Below are 18,057 nucleotides of genomic sequence, written 5' to 3' on the forward strand. Positions count from 1 at the left end.
GACTTCAAGGAACCTGGACAGGCTAGAAGCCTCATGGAAGGGGACAGAGGAAAGCCCTAGATTGACCAGATGCAACTGAGATGCTGTGACCATTGGCGACCTTATAGGAGGCATAGAATAGAGGGGTGTTATTCAAGGGGATGCTGTCATCTTGCAGTCCCCAGCCAAGAAGACCAGGGCCTGGTCCACACATGCAGGAGACTGAGAGCAGAGAGCGCCATATCAGGCTGTGGGTGGAAGCTCCTGTCTGCAAATGGGCAGGGTCACAGCTCAGCGGCAGAGCACCTGCTCTGCATGCAGAAAGTCCTGGAAAATAAGGGAGCATTGGGAAAAGGTTTTTGCCTCTTTTCTCTTCCTGCTTCACTAGTATTCTATTTGCTTTGGGGTTTATTTTGTCTTGTACCTAGAGGAGCATTCAAAAATGCAATTCTCTGCCTGCCCTCTAAATGGGTCCAGTCCATTCTGCCACCTTGGTCCCAATTTCTCTTCTTGCTGCATGCAGACCCATTCTTGGTTTCTTGGCCTGCAAGTTGCCCACCTATGATCTTTTTTTAGCTTTTGCCACATGGTTGGTGGAAAAGCAAGGCAGTTCTAGGGCAGCTTCTTCGTCTTTTCTCCTCCCCGCCCCAAGCTTCTCCTTCTGATTCTCCTTCCTTCCCCAGTTACCTAAAACATCAGTTTCAGGCAACTAGTGGTGGGACGGTGTAGATGTATGAGAGGCTGTTTCTAGGTGACCATGTGTTCTCTCTTCCTGCTTCTAGGCTCTCCACAATGAAGGGAGGTTTTGCATCTGCAGCTCCCCCCACCCCCCGCTAGGCAGAAATGTGGTCTGTTACCTACAGGAGGAGAAATAAGAACATACTTGGTGACTGGTATTCAAAGAGACACTTCTAGGGCCCATGTGTATTGAGCTGGCATCTCATTTGCTTATCTTGTGCCATATTTATTTAAAAGTATCCTACTGACCCATTGACAGCTCCTTTAGTGGGAAGATGCACTCAGGCTGAAAATAGATGTTGCAGACTGGGTAGTTCAACTCAGTCAGTGTGAGAATGCTGGTAATTGGAAATGCTGCCATTGTAGTGCTGGGTTAGAAGTTGGGCAAGGTGAATGAAGCCATTCTGTGGGTGGTTTAAAACACACACACACTAGTCCAGGGGGATTTCTAGCAGTTAACTCTTCCTCCAGATATGTTGGGTGATGGGTGGATACTTCCTGCTGCACAGGATCATGCCCCTCTATGATAGACCACTTTGAGATTCAGATTGGTGTAAGCAGTCTACAAATGCACATTTGCACACCACAAAGATGGATTTGTTTCCATCTTTACATGGAAGTTGCCAGCCAACCGGAACATGAGGATGCAGCTTTCTGAGCAACATCCAGGCTGCCATCAGAGCATCCAGCAGACACAACTGTAATGAACTCCTCTCTTCATAATTAATGTTTTAGAAGGATGTGGTGCATGGGGGTGTGGTGCAGAAAGAGAGCTCATTGCATCATGCTCTTGACTCCAGCAAGTGCCCTGTTAGTGATGGTGTGTGTGTTGCAAATAAAAGTTTGGCTTATGGAATAGACCAGAGACATTATAGCATTAATGCAAAGGGAGGGTATGCTGTGTTTGGCAGTATAATATGCCCTGGGTGATAGTTTGGGATAGTGCATTAGTATAGGATTTGCTGTAGAACTGTCATCAGCTGCTAGAGTGCAGCAGTTTTGACTATTTCAACTTGACCTGACTATTGTGGAATCTGGAGTGGGGCCAGCAATATGTATTGTCTATCTTTTGATTATGATTCTGCACTTTACACTGAGAGAGTGAGGGATGGTTTCACCCTTTGCATGGTGGAGAAGTTTGCCACGTGTACACTAATTAAAGTAAGGAGATGGTGTACCTGGAAGCCATAGTGGTTGGGAAGCAGGAGCAAGCAAGCTGTCCTGGGGATAGATATTATTGAATGCCTTTAATAAGTGGGTCAAGGCACATGGTTGTGGGGAAAGCATGTCTTGAGGGTTGTGTGTCACTGGCTGGGGATGGTGGTGAGCAGGTCCTTCCTAACCACACATGTGCCAGTCAGTTGAGCATGAAAAACAAATTCCATTTTGCAAGCCTCTTTGGGTCCATTTTTCTTGCGTGACATTGAACTCCTAGGAAACCAATTACTGGCCTTTTGGTCCAAAGGCTTATGAGGCAGCAACCTTGCAAAAGGTCTGAGTCTGGTCCCTGCCTGGATGGGAGACCACCTGGGATGCCTATGTATGCTGTTCTCATGCTTTTCCAGGTAGAGGAAAGGGGTGATACAAATGTAATGACAATTAGGAAGCTTTTCCTGTCCTCAGTACAGCCTGGCAGCCAGCCTGAGAACGTGTGTGGGTGTGGAGAGGAGATTCTGGTAATGAATCAGCACTGTGAAAACATGATTTCACTGAGCCACTTTGAAATCCATTGGAATTAACATAGCAACATTTGACAACCCTATGAATCTGGGGCCCTGTATACATTTGTTTCCAGGTTTTTCTGTTAAATCACTAGGACTTGAAAGTTTCTTTCTTAATGTAAACTGATGAGAATTCAAGATCCCTGGCCACCTACAGCTCATGTGCTTTTGTTGTTGATCTTTAGTGAATGGCGTTCCTCTTTCTCTTGCAGGGCATTGATTTCTGCCCCGGCCAAAATGTTTCTGGAGTAACGACCCATGACCAAGAGGAGCACTCCAAGCTTCCACTTCTTTTTCACTTGGGAAAGGACCCTGGGGAAAAGTATCCAATAAGGTAAGGCATTCATGTGATCGGAAACACAAGTGGTGTTCTTGAGGTGAACACCAGCCTCACAAGAGAGCGAGGTAAAGTGCTCAAGCACAGCATCCCTTTGAACTGCCTTGTCCTTTCTCTGTGGGAAAGAATGCAAGCTTTTGAGCATCACAGAATTGTTCAGCAGCAGCATACAAAGCCAGGCTGGCCAGGGCCTGCCATACCATGAGGCAGAGGAAGGCGGGCATCTCAGGCAGCTGGTGCTGGGATGCAGGGAGCCGCACAAGGGGCTGGGGCTTTGTGTACCACACACTGCCTGCTCTGTGGTAGACAGACCATGGTGTCCCACTGCCAGTGCTGAACTAAAATTTGGCTGCCAGCCGGGTCTGCTTCTGGACTTGGAAAGCGGGAGATGAGGGTGGCATCTTATCTTTTGCCTCAGGCAGCAAAATGTCTTGGGCTGGTCCTGAAGTTGACAGACAGCATCTATGCTTTTAATAACAAGGCTTCTGGGAAGCTCAGAATGAAAGTGTGAAAGAAGCAAGTTGGATCAAAATGCTTTATCCTGACAGCACTGCAGCTGTACAGCTCTCTGACAAGCAGGTAAAATGAACTAAAACCAACAGAACTGGATTTTTAATGGCTGCAGACAAAGACAGCTCTCCTGTGGGGTGAAAAGTGAGGGAGCTGTCTCAGGTGGTAGATTCTGAATGCCATTAAGTAGAAAGCGGGGGCATATCTGACCTGTGGAACAACGCCTCCCCTCCAGTTGGTTCTTCTTTGCAAGCCCCCTCAACCTTAATTAGAGCCGTGCAAGAGGTCTCGACCTCCTTCCAGCCAAGTGGCCCCAGACTTCCAGGCTGCAAGCTGGTTTCAAGACCCTGAGGAGACAGAGAGGGGATCTGCAGTTTTAGGGGATGCGGGCAGGAGGCTCTTTGCAGAGAAGGCCCCTGAAAGCAACATGCTTGGAGTTATAATGGTGCTCTGAATGCTCCCCCCACCCTCCCGCTTTCAGCCCTGAGGGTGTTTTTGATGAAGAGTATAATCACGAAGACTGTCTCCTTGGTAGCAATCATCTTAATGTCAGAGCTGGGAGCCCTTTTGGTGGCGAAGGGGAAGGGTTGTAGCTCAGCAGCAGATGATGCAGTATGCAAGCGCCAGGTCCCCGGTTCAGTCCTTGCATCTCCAGGATCAGGCCATAGGTGATGGGAAAGACTCTGCCTGACACCCTGGAGAGTCACTGTCAGTCAGAGCAGATGATATGTAGACTAGGCAGAGAAATATTCTGGGCTGGGAAAAGGCAGCTTTCCATGTTCCTAAGGAACTTGGCATGTTTGTGTAGCCAGAAGCTATTCAAGATAGGTTTCACTTATCCCTAAAATTAAATCCATGCTCCATTAAAGGGGTTAAGATATCCTACCGCCTGCCTTTTGCCCTCACCTGAGGCCACTGAAAGGCAGGGTGTGAACTGAGAGTCTGTGGCAGCTGTTTGGTAAGCATATTTCCATGCCTGCCTCTTCCCTATGAATTGGCAGGTGAGCCTGGGATTCTAGCAGCCACCAGGAGTAGCTGCAGAGAGGCACATGAGGTTGCATTGGCAGTGGAGCAAAAGAGGCTTGGCGGATCAGTTGGAAAGGTTGGGCAGGTTTTCTCACGAGGAGCCGGAGTGTACCATCTGCTTTCCCTGAAACAAATCCTGTTTACAAAATGGAGCGTTAAGGAGAGAGGAAACGGGTGTTGTTGGCTCCACCTTCACCAAAGTGGCTTTTACAGCAAGGTGCTCTTGGAACTGACAGGGCTGCAATTACCCATCCCTTCTAAATAGCGGAGCACTTGCGCTCACTCCATTACTGTCCTGGCAGAACCACGTGACTGTGCTGCCCACTAAGTGTTCTCTGCTGGGGAGGAAAGGAAAAAGAGATGCTGGTCCTATCCTTGGAGTGAATAAGATCTTCCTGCTTTTCAGCCCTAATGAATTCTTTTTGCAGTTGATTTTTGTGGCTTGAGCGTTGCTGGTTCACATTGCACTAACTGCAGGGGCAGGCAGTGTGGTAGTGAATCATGAGCTGGAGAAGTATAGCTGACTTACAGGTTGTAATGTGCACATAATTTGCATAAACTCTGCATATAGAGATGCTGTCGTTGGGGGTGGGGGTGAAATAATTCCATCTTGAATCTCGCTGTGGTTCTTATTGGAATCACCAATTCTGGCAGAAACTCAAAATTATGCATAACCTCTTTTTACCCAACTTACTAGCCAAAAAGCCTCCCAGAGCTGTTTACAAAGATTAGTAGTAAGACAACCAATCTGAAATGCATTACTTGCAAGGAAAAACTGATGAGGAGGGAGGAGGAAAAAAGGAAGGCCAGGCACCAGTTTTTCAAGTTTCAGTACTTGTAATGACCCACTGGGAAGGAAACAGGGTAGCCTGACAATATGACTTTCTCTCGCTCACCTTGAGGGTGATTTTGTTTCTCTCCTTTCCTTCTCTCATTCTCTGAAGCGTTTTGGTTGCACCAGTCAGAAAGAACGCTGTGCCCCTTTCCCAGAGAGTTGGGTGTTGCTTGTGAGCTTCCCAGAGGGACACTGTGAGAGCAGGGTACTGGGCCAGATGGGACTTTGGTCTGAGCCAGCAGGGCCGTTCTTAAGTTCTTAACCTAATTTGGATCTGCAGATTTTTCTTGACTTAAAGGCTATAGTTATATTCATAGGTGTGATTTAAGTGAAGAGAAACTTACCATTTCAGTAGGCAGCTATGTATTAATTTATATTGATAATCCTTTATGCAGTACTATTTCTTTTTTTGTCAAGACCATGCATAGTCCACACTAGAAGCAGAAATTGTCTGCCAAGCGAGCCCAAATCCAATGCAAGATCATGATGTTTTGCTGCCTGAAGTGAGACCTCTGCTATGACCAATACTCTAAAATGTCTTCTTGCATCTTTTCATACACAAGTTCCTGCCTTCATCTATTGCACCACCGCCCAGTGCTGCCTAGTAGGGCTGCGCTGAGCAACAACTTGGAATGCTGCACTAAGCAACACCTTGAATCTGAGGGCTGAATATTTTATTTATTATTTATTAATTCATATTCCCATCTTTCTTACAGATTGGGCAGTGAAATTATGGCCAGGCCAACTGCACGCAGTGAGCCTTAGGGCTGTCCGGAAAATAGAAATAGCATAGTGGCATCATATTATCATAACATCAGTAACATCTCAAGAAGAACTGCCTTGTAAAGAAATTCAATTTTCGAAGGCCTGCCTGAACACTATTGGGTCTTCGCAGGTCCTTGCACAACATGCTGCTCACCACACCACACATCAGCTTTCTGAATACATCATGCCAGTCCAACAGTCTGCATATGTAAAATTATTTCTGCAATTCCCCTCCCCCTACAAAAGGAGCAACCTGCCATGCTTGGTGCAGAAGCCCCATCATACCCCCTCTTTTATGTCCTGTTGGGCCCCCAGGCATGGCCCCAATGTTGTCAAGTTTATCTTACCAACCACAAGAGCTGGAAGCTTCCTTACAAAAATCAAAAGCTATGGCTGTCGGTATGCTGAGTTCTGCACCCAGCAGCAAATCCCAGGCGTCCCAGTCCTACAAGTGTAACACACAGAGCTCCAGTTTACTTTTGTGCTTTGGGCTGAGGGGTTTTCCTTTCAAAATCCAAGCTACTTGGATCCAGAGTTGGGAGCTCTCTCTCCGCAGGGCATCCCCTGCCTTGTCATCTAATTGTCTCTTTGGAAAACCGCCCTTTCTGAGTTGAGCTGCATTCCATTGTTTTCATCTGCAGCCATTTCTCATCTGGCTCCCTTGCTTTCCAAACACCCGGCAAGCTATTGTCTTGATTGAATTTTATGGGGAGATTATGACACGATTATGGCGAAATGATGTTTTAATATGCAGGGCATAATAGAAAGGCGCACATTCTCTCTCTCTCTCTTTAAATAAATATAATAATAAACCAAATGAAAGTTCATTTGGGAAGCTCTCTAATGTTTATATCCTCTCATATCTCCGGTCACATTGGAAGCCTTGTGGAAAGGAGGTCTCCCCTTCTTTGTGGGTAATTAAATTATCCTCATTTGCAGAGATGTTACTACTGTGGCGGGTGCGTATTTTTGATTTGCCTTAATTATCCCCCTTGGCAGCCTGCCTGTTGGGAGTCCCTGTATTAGTGCTTCTCAGAGGGAGAGCAAGTGTTTTCTTGCCCAGGCATAATTTCACTCGAAAGATGGGTACCAGCAAGGGCCCTGCAAGCAGAGGAACAAAAATGGGCTTGTCGGTGATTCTGTCCACAGAATATGGGGAGGACCTGCCTGTCTGTGGGGATGCTGTAAACCTGAGCTCACTGTATTGCACATACCACTGAACATAAGACGATCCCCAAGCTGGATCAGGCCATAGGTCCCTCATAGTCCAGCATAGTTCATGCTCTCTCTCTTTATAGTCTCAGGGTTCCAAGCTGTTCTCCCAGTGTCTAGGTCTTCCTGCACAGAGGAAGAGCAGTGTGCAAATGTGGTGTTGTTTTTCAAATGAGAGCCTGTCTTGGAATAAAATATAAAATGGGGAGAAAATAGGTGAGGTGATGTCTATATTATGCCAACTTGCATTGCTATGCATCTTAAGTTTATAGGGGTGGGAAATGCTTTCTCCAGCAAAGACTCCTATGTTACCAGATCCTTCTTTGTTTTGTCTTGAGTCAGGGGGTGAGGCACACAACTCATTGCAGATGGAAAGAGCTGCACCACCTGGCTTTACAGGCATTTGGATGCAGAAAGAGAGAGAGTGTGCGTGTGTATGTACACAGATACTTAAACAAAGGAAGAGAGAAATAAAAAAAAGCTATATATATATATATTTACAGCTTGGCTTCTTATCATTCAGATTCAGAAACCTCAGACAGTTCTGTGAAGCTGGAAAGGGGAGTGTAAAGGCTCAAAGATTAAGATCATCATAGCCCAGGGAGGGAGGCAATATATTAACACCAGCTCCTTCCTTCCAGCCCCAAACTGAGTTTTCACGGCAGGCCACGGCGGGGTTAACAATGGAGTGAGTTGTGTACAGATTTTGCTTGGAGTGGGAGGGCAATGAGAACAGATTGCAGAAGCACAATTACGCTAAATGAACTAAACACACGCCACACCTGTGCCTGGGACCTTGCGCCTCCAATCCATCCCTGATTGGCTCTCTGGGGACTTCCTGGAGGTAAAGTGTCAATTAGTGTAATGACCCTGGACTCTGTCCACTCTGCTCCTTCATCCTGAGCGTGGAATAATTCTGCGTACACAGGGGGAATCTCTCCGAGCAAACTCCTCACAACACCACCTGCTCACCCTGGCGCGCTCTTCCCTCTCATTCTTCCACTGCAATTCCCATCCTCCCTTTGGCAGGCTTGAAGAGACGGAATACAAATTTAGGGCGGCCCAGGGGCAAAGCAGCCTGTCAGTTTGCTTAGACAATAGGCGTTCCAAACACCTGTACAGGCATAGCACCAGCAGCAGCATGAAAATTGCTGTGGATTCTGGTCATTCATTCCCTCATGATTCTTTTTCCTCCCTTGGATAATGCAGAGGTGGGCATGACCAAGCAGCTTTTCTTTGCGGAGCAGGGGGTATTGTACATCCTATATACAATCTATATGTGCACCAGCCTGTTAACCAGTTCAAATAGCTGATGAGGATAAGTGCAGGAGAAGACAAGATCTCTACAATCTGTGCTGCTGGCTCTCTGCTTTTGTGTGGGAAGATTTCCTGTGTGCACCCCAGTGAAATAAACAGCCTCCATCACCCAGTGCCGGCTGATGCCCATGTTCCCTGCTTTTATTAAACTTGACAGCAATGTCTGGTGGGCAGCTGCAAGAAGACAGACAGGTGAGGTTAGTGCGCCATTGCCTTGCTCCATTGTGGCTCGTCTTGGCCTTGCATAGCACAGCACAGGAGTGAAAAATTGGGGAAGAGCAAAGCAGCTGCGATCTGTTCTCCAGGAGCCTGTAAATTTGCACAGTTCCAGGATGCCATAGTTTGGCGCATGAACCAGGCCATTGCCTTTTTCTGTGTGTGTTAATACTATATGATAACAATACAATACTATAGATCTTGCTCTGCTTATTTCTCCCCATTGCCAGTTGTTGGGAATGACTTGCACTGTTCTTTCTTTGTGTGCAGATAAAATTTATGTTCCCATTACTAATTTCTTGAAATGCCTTTGCATTTGTTTTCAGTGCCACAACAGCCTGTTTGATGCAACAGATCAACAGGGCTACCCCTCTTAAAAAGTGGGATAGTGGGTTCAGATCAAAGCAGGCCCCTATTTTCCAGAGACTTCAGCAACCTGTTCTCACAGTGGCTAAGCAGATTCCTACAGGAAGCCTACAGGCAGGGACCTGAGCACAACAGATGACCTTAACAGATTGGAGAACTGGGCCAAAACTAACAGAATGAATTTCAGTAGGGACAATTGCAAGGTTCTGCACTTAGGCAAAAAGAACCAGCTGCACAAATATAAAATGGGGAACACCTGGATTGCCAGTAGTACATGTGAAAAGGATCTAGGGGTCTTAGTAGACCAGAAGTTAAACATGAGCCAACAGTATGATATAGCAGCAAAAGAAGCGAATGCTATTCTAGGCTGCATCAACAGAAGTATAGTGTCCCAATCAAGAAAATGGCTAGTAGACACTGATAGCTGTTGCCTTAAAGGCTTATCTGTATCTGGTTGGCTACTGGGAAGCAAGATCCTGGGCTAGACAGACTGCCATTGGGTCTCCTCCAGCAGTTGGTTCTTATGTTCTGTGGCAGAAGAGGTCACAAATTCTCTCTTCTCTGAGATGAAGTCTGTCATTGTTCTCAAGAAGGCAATTCCTCCTTGCAACCTTCCTTCCACTTTGTTCTGAGCCGTGCTTAGATCCAGCTCCACCATTGGACTGTGTGTGTGTGTGTGTGTGTGTGTGTGTGTGTGTGTGTTTGTCTGGAAGGCTGCCAAGAAGATATGGTATTTATAGCACTTACTGGAAACCGTTGGCGTGTTCCTCGGTTTCAAATGTGATTGATTTTGGAGAAGGAAATGCTCTGGAGCCCCCGGGGCCAGTGGGCAGCTCGGACCAGGAGTAAAGGGGGTCCAGGGTTAGGCCTGAGTGGCATTGTTTCCATTTTATCTCCAAAAGCAATTTGCAGTTCTTTGTTTCCTAAGTGACTCTTAATATGATGGACAAAATGAGATCACTGGGTATTAATCCTCCATTTAAGAAGTACTTGAAGTAATACCACAGTGAAAGGGAACGTTAAGCCACTTAAACAAATACCTGCTGAAGTTTATAATCCTGATAAGAGTAAGGGATGGGTTGTTGGGGTGGGGGAGAGTGGGAAGGGGCCTGGTTTCCTGCTCCTCCTTAACATTCACAGGAGAGTCAGTGAAAGCCCTCTTGTGTGAAAACAATTCAAGGTGTCCAACCTTGTCTTCGTCTTCTCCATCATCTCTCACCCATCTTTGGATATATGCCTCTTCAAGTTCCCTCCATCATCTTCTGTTGCTTGCTTCTTGCATCCACATAAGCCCTGCTATTAATTTTAGATTGTCTACCCATTACATAGGTGGTCATGCCCTTGGCCTTTTGAAATTGTAGCATTGATTAACCTTCATCAGCCCAAATTGCCTCTTGCCACATGTCCTGCATATATCCATGCTAACCTCACAACCTTTTCCAGTGCATCTGTTACTTTTAATCTTTGCCGTATCCAATTATTAGTTTTCCCAACTTTTTACGATATTTCTAACATTGCACGTTTCACAATCTTAGGAAGTTCTAATTCAAGTGACTTTTTGTACAGACCAAAGTCAACCAAGGTAAAGGTCTTCAGTGTGTGTTCCCGTGTGGGGCATGCACATTGCCACATGCTCAGAATTGCTCTCTCCACCTCTCAAAGCTGCTAAAGCCATAATAAGACATCTTGCAACACAGATCCATGCTGGATCTGGATTGGTCATAGCTTTGAACATTTAAACTACATCAGCTATGGATGGTTGCAGTGTCCAAAACAGAAATAAAGATTTGGATCACTTGGCTCTGAGTTGTTGAAGGTGTTTTCTGTGTTACTGCTTAACTTCCTATTCTGAATTTGGGAACAAAATGGGATTAAAGACCCTAACAAGTAAGTAAGTAAGTAAAATATACTCTCGAGATAATATATTCCCTTGAACATGTCAGTGCTTTGCTCACTCTGTGGCAGTAGGGTGGCAGTGGAGGAATTCACATCTATTTAAATGGGTACCATTCTGTGAAGCATAACTTGAGTCAGTCCACTTTTGTTTTCCTATGGCATGGAGTCTACGTCTATTACCTTGGGAGCAGGCAGAGGGTGAGGTGGATGCTGTGGTGCTCCCTGTGTATCCACGGCATCTTGGGCCTGCTGAAGGCCAATCTTCGTATTCTATGCTATTCCCAACAGTGTTTTAAGCATCCAGGTCCAGGAACCATCTGAAGGCATGGTAGCAAGTGTGGTGGGCCCTTAGGGTTGAAGCCGAAGGACTGTTTTTTAAGCTGTCTAGGTCTGGTAATCCCTAATTCAACCATGAGCAAATGCCAGGCTTGGGAGAGCTATGTTGTTGTTTTTAAATTAGAATCCCAGGATCCACCAACCAGAAGCAGGCTCAGAAAGGTAGTTCAAGGGGCAGAGCCAGTTTTCTGCTGCACACCCCATTAGTCACTTGCTGGGATAATCTCTGTGTACAAGCTGTCTGTCTACCATCTGCCCACTCCTGCCCTAATGTGCAAACTCCATGCACCCACAGCCGTGCAACACGTGAAATTTTAATCTAGACTGTGCTGCACCATCTCCAGAGTGAGCAGAAGTTGTCATTGATGGCTCTCCGCATCTGCCACTCCACATACGGGTTGAGTAACTCAGCACAAGCCACAGCTCCGTGATTGAGCACCTGCTTTGCCTGCAGAAGTCCCTGGTAGATCTGGTAGCAGGTGGTGAATAGTTGCTGCCAGTCAGAGTTGATGATGCTGGGCTAAATAGTCAAAGAAGTCTAATGTGGTATAACACAGCAATCTCCCATCCACCACACCAGGTATGCCAGCATTCCTTGTGTTTACATCTCTGTCATGCCTGATCTCCTTTTTCTGCCTTTCCAGTTTTTCAAGTGCTGAATACCAAAGTGTTATAGAAAGAATCTCCCCCATCGTGGAGCAGCACAAGGAGACATTGCTACCTGGGCAGCCTCAGCTGAACGTCTGTGACAAGGCGGTCATGGTAAGGGATTAAAATGTAAATAAGCATAAAACCCCTTGGTCCTTCATGTAGTCTGTGGAGCTTATCTCCCCTTAGGTTGGGCAACTCAGAACATCATCTTTCCCTTTTTGCAAGAAGTGCTTCAATTCACTAGGAGTTTATGTAAAAAAAAAGTCCATGCATTTCTGTTGTCACTATATCTTCCTTTGTGAATTCAAAGAGGCAGCAGCACTGAAAGACCAGTTCCATACATATGGAAATGAGCCTGAAAAGTCTCTGTCCATCATCACTGAGGTATCTTTCCTCTTCTCAGCTTTTGCAGTGCCTAGTATGTGCTTTGGATGCAGTAGGTCTTAGGTTCGACTCCTGGTATCTCCAGGTATGGCTGGGAAATATCACTATCTGAAACTCAGGAGATCTGTTGCCAGTTAGTGTACAAGGGACCACAGCACCTTGAAAGAGGTAGAAATTTGACCCTTGCAGTCGTAAAATCTAGGAGAGTCCAACTCTCTGTGAGAAACTTCAGCTTCTCTGGCAACTGAGGCTTCCATCTGTTTGCCTTGCACCGCTTCCACTGTCCTTCCCTTTACATTTTGGAAGTGATAGACAGATTATGAAAACCCTGTTAATTGTTCTTTAAGTTGGCTGGAGCCCTCCTTCCAAGAGCTGAATGCCTGCAGAAATGCCCTTTGCTGTGATTGCCAGGCCATCATTGCCACCTGGTGTTAGCAGTGCAGAATGCAAAGCCTCACTCACCAGCAGCCTCTCGAAAACTATTTCCCCCTGTAGGGCTCTCACATGAAACAAAGCAGATAAAAATAACGCAAACAGCACAGAGCGGGCAGGAATGACCTTTAATAAACTGACAGCTGGATTCTCCCATGGATGGGTGGGCTTTGCAGAGAGACGCCGAAGGAGGGAGATGGTGATGCGCTTGGCTGCCCTTTGAAGGTGATTGATGTTGGGCCAAGCGTGTGCTAGGTGCAGTACAGAATATTGAAGTGAGGCAGTCTCCGCCTCAGAGGCCTTGCAGCCTTTGCTGGATGAAAAAGACCAAAAGGGAGGGTCATAGATTGACTAATGAGCAGCAAAGGTTCAAATGAGGGAAGGGACAAATTGGAAGAAGGTAGGGTGGTTTATGAGGGATGTGCAGCAGAGAGCATTTTATGGGGACTGAGAGTGGCTCATGCAGAAGTCTAGGCCCTCTTGACTTGTCCACACTAGCTGATGAGGAGTGAGGAGTTGATTCTGTACTGCTGGTTTTCACTTGCCTTCTCCAGAGCTGCTTTCAGCTCTGTTCCAAATAGAGTTGATTTCCCTATTTATTACCTGCCCTTCACCATAAGGTCCCAGTGATCTGAAAATACAGTATTAATAACGTTTTAAAACAAATGACAGCCACAGGAATAGGGTGGGGCCCAAAATATTATCTGTCTCAAGTGTCAGAGGCCAGAGTAAAGGCTAGGCATAAACATGCCTTTGAGGGATAAGAGGCTTTTCCAGCACAAGGGCGAAGATGATAGAGCCAAAGGGACCCAGAGATAAGGGTGGGAGCGAGGAAGCTCACTGGATTAAGGGCTGAGGTGAAGAATTTGGGGGGAGCACTTTGGCACTTTCTCCCCTGGTGCCCCAGTTGTGTGACCCACTGCCACACAGAACACCCTTGGGGGATTCTGTGCTGCTCATCCTGCATGGCATCTAAAGACAGGCTGTTTGGTGACTAAAGGCCCCCTTGAGACTTCTCAGGTGGGTGGGTTGCACTCATTGCCTGGTTGTAACCAATCGCTTCTGGGCTCTGGGAGGGATTTCTCTTTGTGGAGGGTGTCCTCTTCCTCCTTCCTGACATTGGCTGTCTTCTACAAAACTCAAGCAAGGGCAGGATAATTCCGGTGAACCACAGAGGTGTCGAGGCTGAGCTCTCCTGTTTCGGTGTCGCCATGTAAATGCCTTCTAATCCATCAGTTGGCGGGCTAATCCATCAAACTGCTCATTAAAACACAAATGTTCTTATCTGTCTCACCCTTGGCCTTCCGAGACTGCTGTCTTCTCCTGAGCGCTTTGGGTAATCTCCGCAAATATGTCTGTGCAAAATAATTATAGAGCCTTTCAAAGTCTAGGGCTGTTTCTCTCTTCCTGTCAGCAATACAAAGGTTTGCTCACTTATCACGATGCCAGAAGAGGGATTTGAGACAGCCCCAGAATAATGCAGGGATAGTGCGGGGGGGGGGGGGGGGCTAATACATGACCCTGTTGTGAAGAGGACAAGGCAGCCCAGTCTGTTGGAATGGGGTTTTAGCATGTGGGTCTTTGCACTAGTTTTACCATCCTGGTCACAGGGTGTAGCGATTCTTGAATGTCACTTTTCTAACAGAAATAAGTTGTTGTTGTTAATAAAGTGCCTGAGCCTGGGGTGAGGAACCTGCATCCCTCCAGACCTTGCTGGATTCCACCTCCCATCAGCCCCAACCAGGAAAGCCAGTGTTCAGGGGGGATGGAGGTTGGAAGCAGAGCATCAGAGGCTTTCAGGTTAGCTACTGAAGGTCAAAGGTATCCTAAGTAATGCACAAAGTGTTTGGGTTTGTTTGTTTGTTTTTTGTTGTTTTAAACCCAACAGCCCCTGCCTTCAGGCTACCAAGGTAAGAGACACCATATGAAAATGGGGGTGGGTTGGGATATAACAGGAGAGCAAGCAAATTCAGATACTAATTTTTCCTAGTGATTTGTGGCTGACCTAGTTTCTCTTCCTGTCTTGCAACAGAATTGGGCTCCTCCAGGCTGTGAGAAGATAGGGAAGTGTTTGAAGCCTCCCAGCCCCAACCCTCAAAAATGCTTTTGGCCCCACTGAGCATCTCATGCCTGACCTGCTGGAGACAGAGCTGCTGCAGATCATTTCTTCAGAAAAGGGGCATTGTGGGAAGAAGCCCAGAGTGTTTCCCTCCTCTCTTTCTCAGGGTTACAGCAGTAAATCTATATGAATTCAGTCTCTCAGTACAGACAGGGCCAAGGTACTGTGATCTTAAGACTATTTCAGATATTAGGGCTGGAGAGCCTGCCTTAGTCCTTTGCTACACATAAGTTCCTTTGAGACTGAGCCCTCAGTTATCAGTTGTGATCATCTCTCACCGCATTCTGCTCCCCTCCCACTGCCTAGAATTGGAAGTTTGTCCTGGAGCTCAGGAACCCTTCTGGACCTGATGAGGCAGAGCATCTTTGTGCCATCTAAAAATTGTTAAGCGTCAATGCCAGTATTCAGCGGCTCCAGCAAATGTACAGTGTTGCTTAAACGTGCTTGGAGCAAAGACTGCTGCTCACTGAATGCAGTGCCAGCAACATTACAGTCTATTGGCTATAATGTCTCCCATACCCTCTGCAGGCCAGCTTTGGCAGGTGGGCAGGACTACCCACCTGTCAATCACCAGACATCATAATGGTGTCAAAGTTTAAAGGAGGTTGTTGCATCCTTCTTTGAGGATGTTATTCCAGCACTAATCAGCTCATTGGCACTGAATGATCACCATTCAGCTGATCATTAGTTACAGGAAGCCCCTTTGAAGTCTTTGCAGAGAAGACAATGCACCTAAAATTGAAGTATTTTTCCCTCTGCAAAGAAAATGGGCTCTACTCAAAGTGCTTTCTCCAGCTCTTTCAATACAAACTGCTTCATCTTTCTTTCTTTCTTTCTTTCTTTCTTTCTTTCTTTCTTTCTTTCTTAGCTTTTTGGATTCAAAACACAGGAGGAAGTGCTTTAAATCCAAGTTCCTTCCTATAGCCCCCTTGGCTGCACTAGATAACTTCCTAGTGCAGCCAATCCCAGCTGATTGTTGGGGCTTTGGCAGTGCAGGGCTCTCTTTGAGCACTAACAGTTTGCTGATCATTGGTGTTTGCATAGAGTCCTGCATTCCACTTCAAAAAGGGCTCCGCAGGTGCCCTTTGGGCCCAGCTATTACTTTACCTGCATCTCACACCTGATGCAATATATGCTAGCAGGTGTAGGGCAGGTAAGTGTGGCTCAGCCAAAACGGTCTGGCCAGAGGCTCCCCACACCTGAGCTATATTATCAAGTTAATGCCTCTGATAGCTAAGTGGAACTTCTATGTTTAGAGGCAGTCTACCTCTACGTGCCAGTTGCTGTGGGATGGAAGAACAACAGGGTAGTTGTCATCACGCCCAGCTTGTGGGCTTCTTGGAGGCACCTGGTCAGCCACTGCTGGAAACAGATGGCTGGCAAGGTAAACCTTTCTTCTGTTATTTTGCTATGCAAAGAAGTGTTCTCCATTGCCAACATTTCTTTTAAGACTTGGTTTCAAATGGTGCCAAAATATACATTTTCAAGAAGTGCCAAAGGTTAATATGAATAAATGTCTGCTGCTGTGATGTTGTTTTTAGTATGATTAGAAGAGTTCTGTATGTTTGTTGTTAACTTTCAAGAAATACTTCTGTCAGCTTTATAACTTTCTTATTGTGTGATTGTAAGAAATTAAGGCCAATATAATATGTGATCTACAAGTGCTGTGTCTCTCTTCCCTGAGCTCCTTGTTGAATGAGATTGTGGAAGATAATAAGATTTGAAATGCAAATCCCGGCATGCAGTATTTTAAAATGTGAGAAGTTGGGGAAGAAAAGGAGAAGAAGTGCCTTGGGGGCCTGTCATGCTAGAATTCTGTCTGATAAGCCAAGCCTCTTGGTTTAAGTTGTGATGGATTTCTTCACATGCCTACACCAGCAAAGTCTTGCTCCACTTCACTAAGTGGATCCCAGGGGAGACATTGAAAGACTGGCCTCTGCCATGGATTCATTAAGCAGCCTTGAGTAAGTCACCTTCTCTGTGAAACTTTGACAGTAGCCTATCTCACAGGGTTGTTGTGAAGACAGATCCAATAAAGATGGCAAAGTTGTAATAAAGATGTTATCTATAGCCTCCTCCTGTGAAAAGGAAGGTGTTAGGGTTGTCACAGAAAAGCCGAATTGGTGGTGAAATTGCAGAACGAACTCAACTGCAAAACAGAACCCCCCTACAATTCCAATCACTTCCTGTCTTTGGGGATATAGCTGTTAAAAAAGCTCTGTGTTCCGATGGAAAGTTGCATGCTTGGGTCAGTGTTTGTTTCTTCTGTTGCTAAGGACTGGCCAGCTTGGGCCAGCTGTTGGGGGAAAGGATTTTTTTCTGGTGGTGGAGGAGATAATTTGTCTTTGAGAAAATCCTAGTATTAGCAGGGACAGCTGTGAAAATAGCCTACACAGTGACCTTCTGCTTCATCACCCACCCACCCCATTCTCTGTCTTGCCCAACAAAGGCCTTTCTGAGAAATGCAAATCCTTCTGGATGGATGTGACCTTTGTATAGGCTTTCAGCTCAACTATATTCCTTTAAAGAAAAAATAAATATTCTCAGCAATGGAGACTGGAAACGGGGAAATGGCAGTGCCCCTACAAGCACCTTGTGTGGTGTTCCTTCACCCAAGATGCATTCTTTTCCGTCTTATCTAGCCTGGCAAAGAGTTCTGCGTAACTTGAGAGCTTGCAGATTGTACCATGAATGTTGGCTATTTAGCTGATCTGTGGATTCTATTCTAATGAACCACACCTGGCTGCCTCTTTCGTGTCTGCAAGAAGGTTAAAAATGCCCTGCACAAAGCATATTAATTGAGAAGTATGTTCAGGGTTTCAGCCACATTCTTACAGGAACAGAAGCAAACCTTTACAACTGGAAATCCAGCATTGTCAAGGTGAGTTCTAGAAACTGTTCCTTCTGCTCCACAAGGGGGCTTCATGGGACATCCAGCTTTGAACACATCCACTAGGGTTAAACAATCTGCACTGACTGCCTATTGCTTACCAAGCCAAGTTCAAGGTTTTGTTGTTGCCGTTTAAAGCCCTAAACTACATACTGGGACTTCGACTAGTGGGTTGGGGCCAACAGTTTGGATCACGGCATGATCTAAAGTGGGTCACAGCAGCAGCATGGCCAACATACAGATATATGGTTAAATAAACGAGAAACATGTTCCCATATGCATGTTTGGATTAGAACTGGGTCTTTGGTTGGAAAAGGTTGAAGATAT

General features: G+C 46.1%; 1 protein-coding gene across 5 annotated transcripts in view; it reads left to right on the forward strand.

Annotated features, from left to right (window-relative positions):
- Positions 1-16,897, forward strand: part of GALNS (galactosamine (N-acetyl)-6-sulfatase) — a 53,037-nt gene extending 36,140 nt beyond the window's left edge. For all 5 annotated transcript variants that reach the window (XM_083626311.1, XM_083626314.1, XM_083626315.1 and 2 more), the window contains 3 exons: positions 2,651-2,772; positions 11,899-12,016; positions 14,754-16,897. In XM_083626311.1, coding sequence (XP_083482437.1) covers positions 2,651-2,772; positions 11,899-12,016; positions 14,754-14,840 — 327 coding nt within the window. In that variant the 3' untranslated portion in view covers positions 14,841-16,897. The remainder of the gene's footprint in view (positions 1-2,650; positions 2,773-11,898; positions 12,017-14,753) is intronic.
- Positions 16,898-18,057: the final 1,160 nt, after the last annotated feature.

Source organism: Podarcis filfolensis, assembly GCF_964270895.1.
Source record: "Podarcis filfolensis genome assembly, chromosome: 8".
Lineage (NCBI taxonomy): Eukaryota > Metazoa > Chordata > Lepidosauria > Squamata > Lacertidae > Podarcis > Podarcis filfolensis.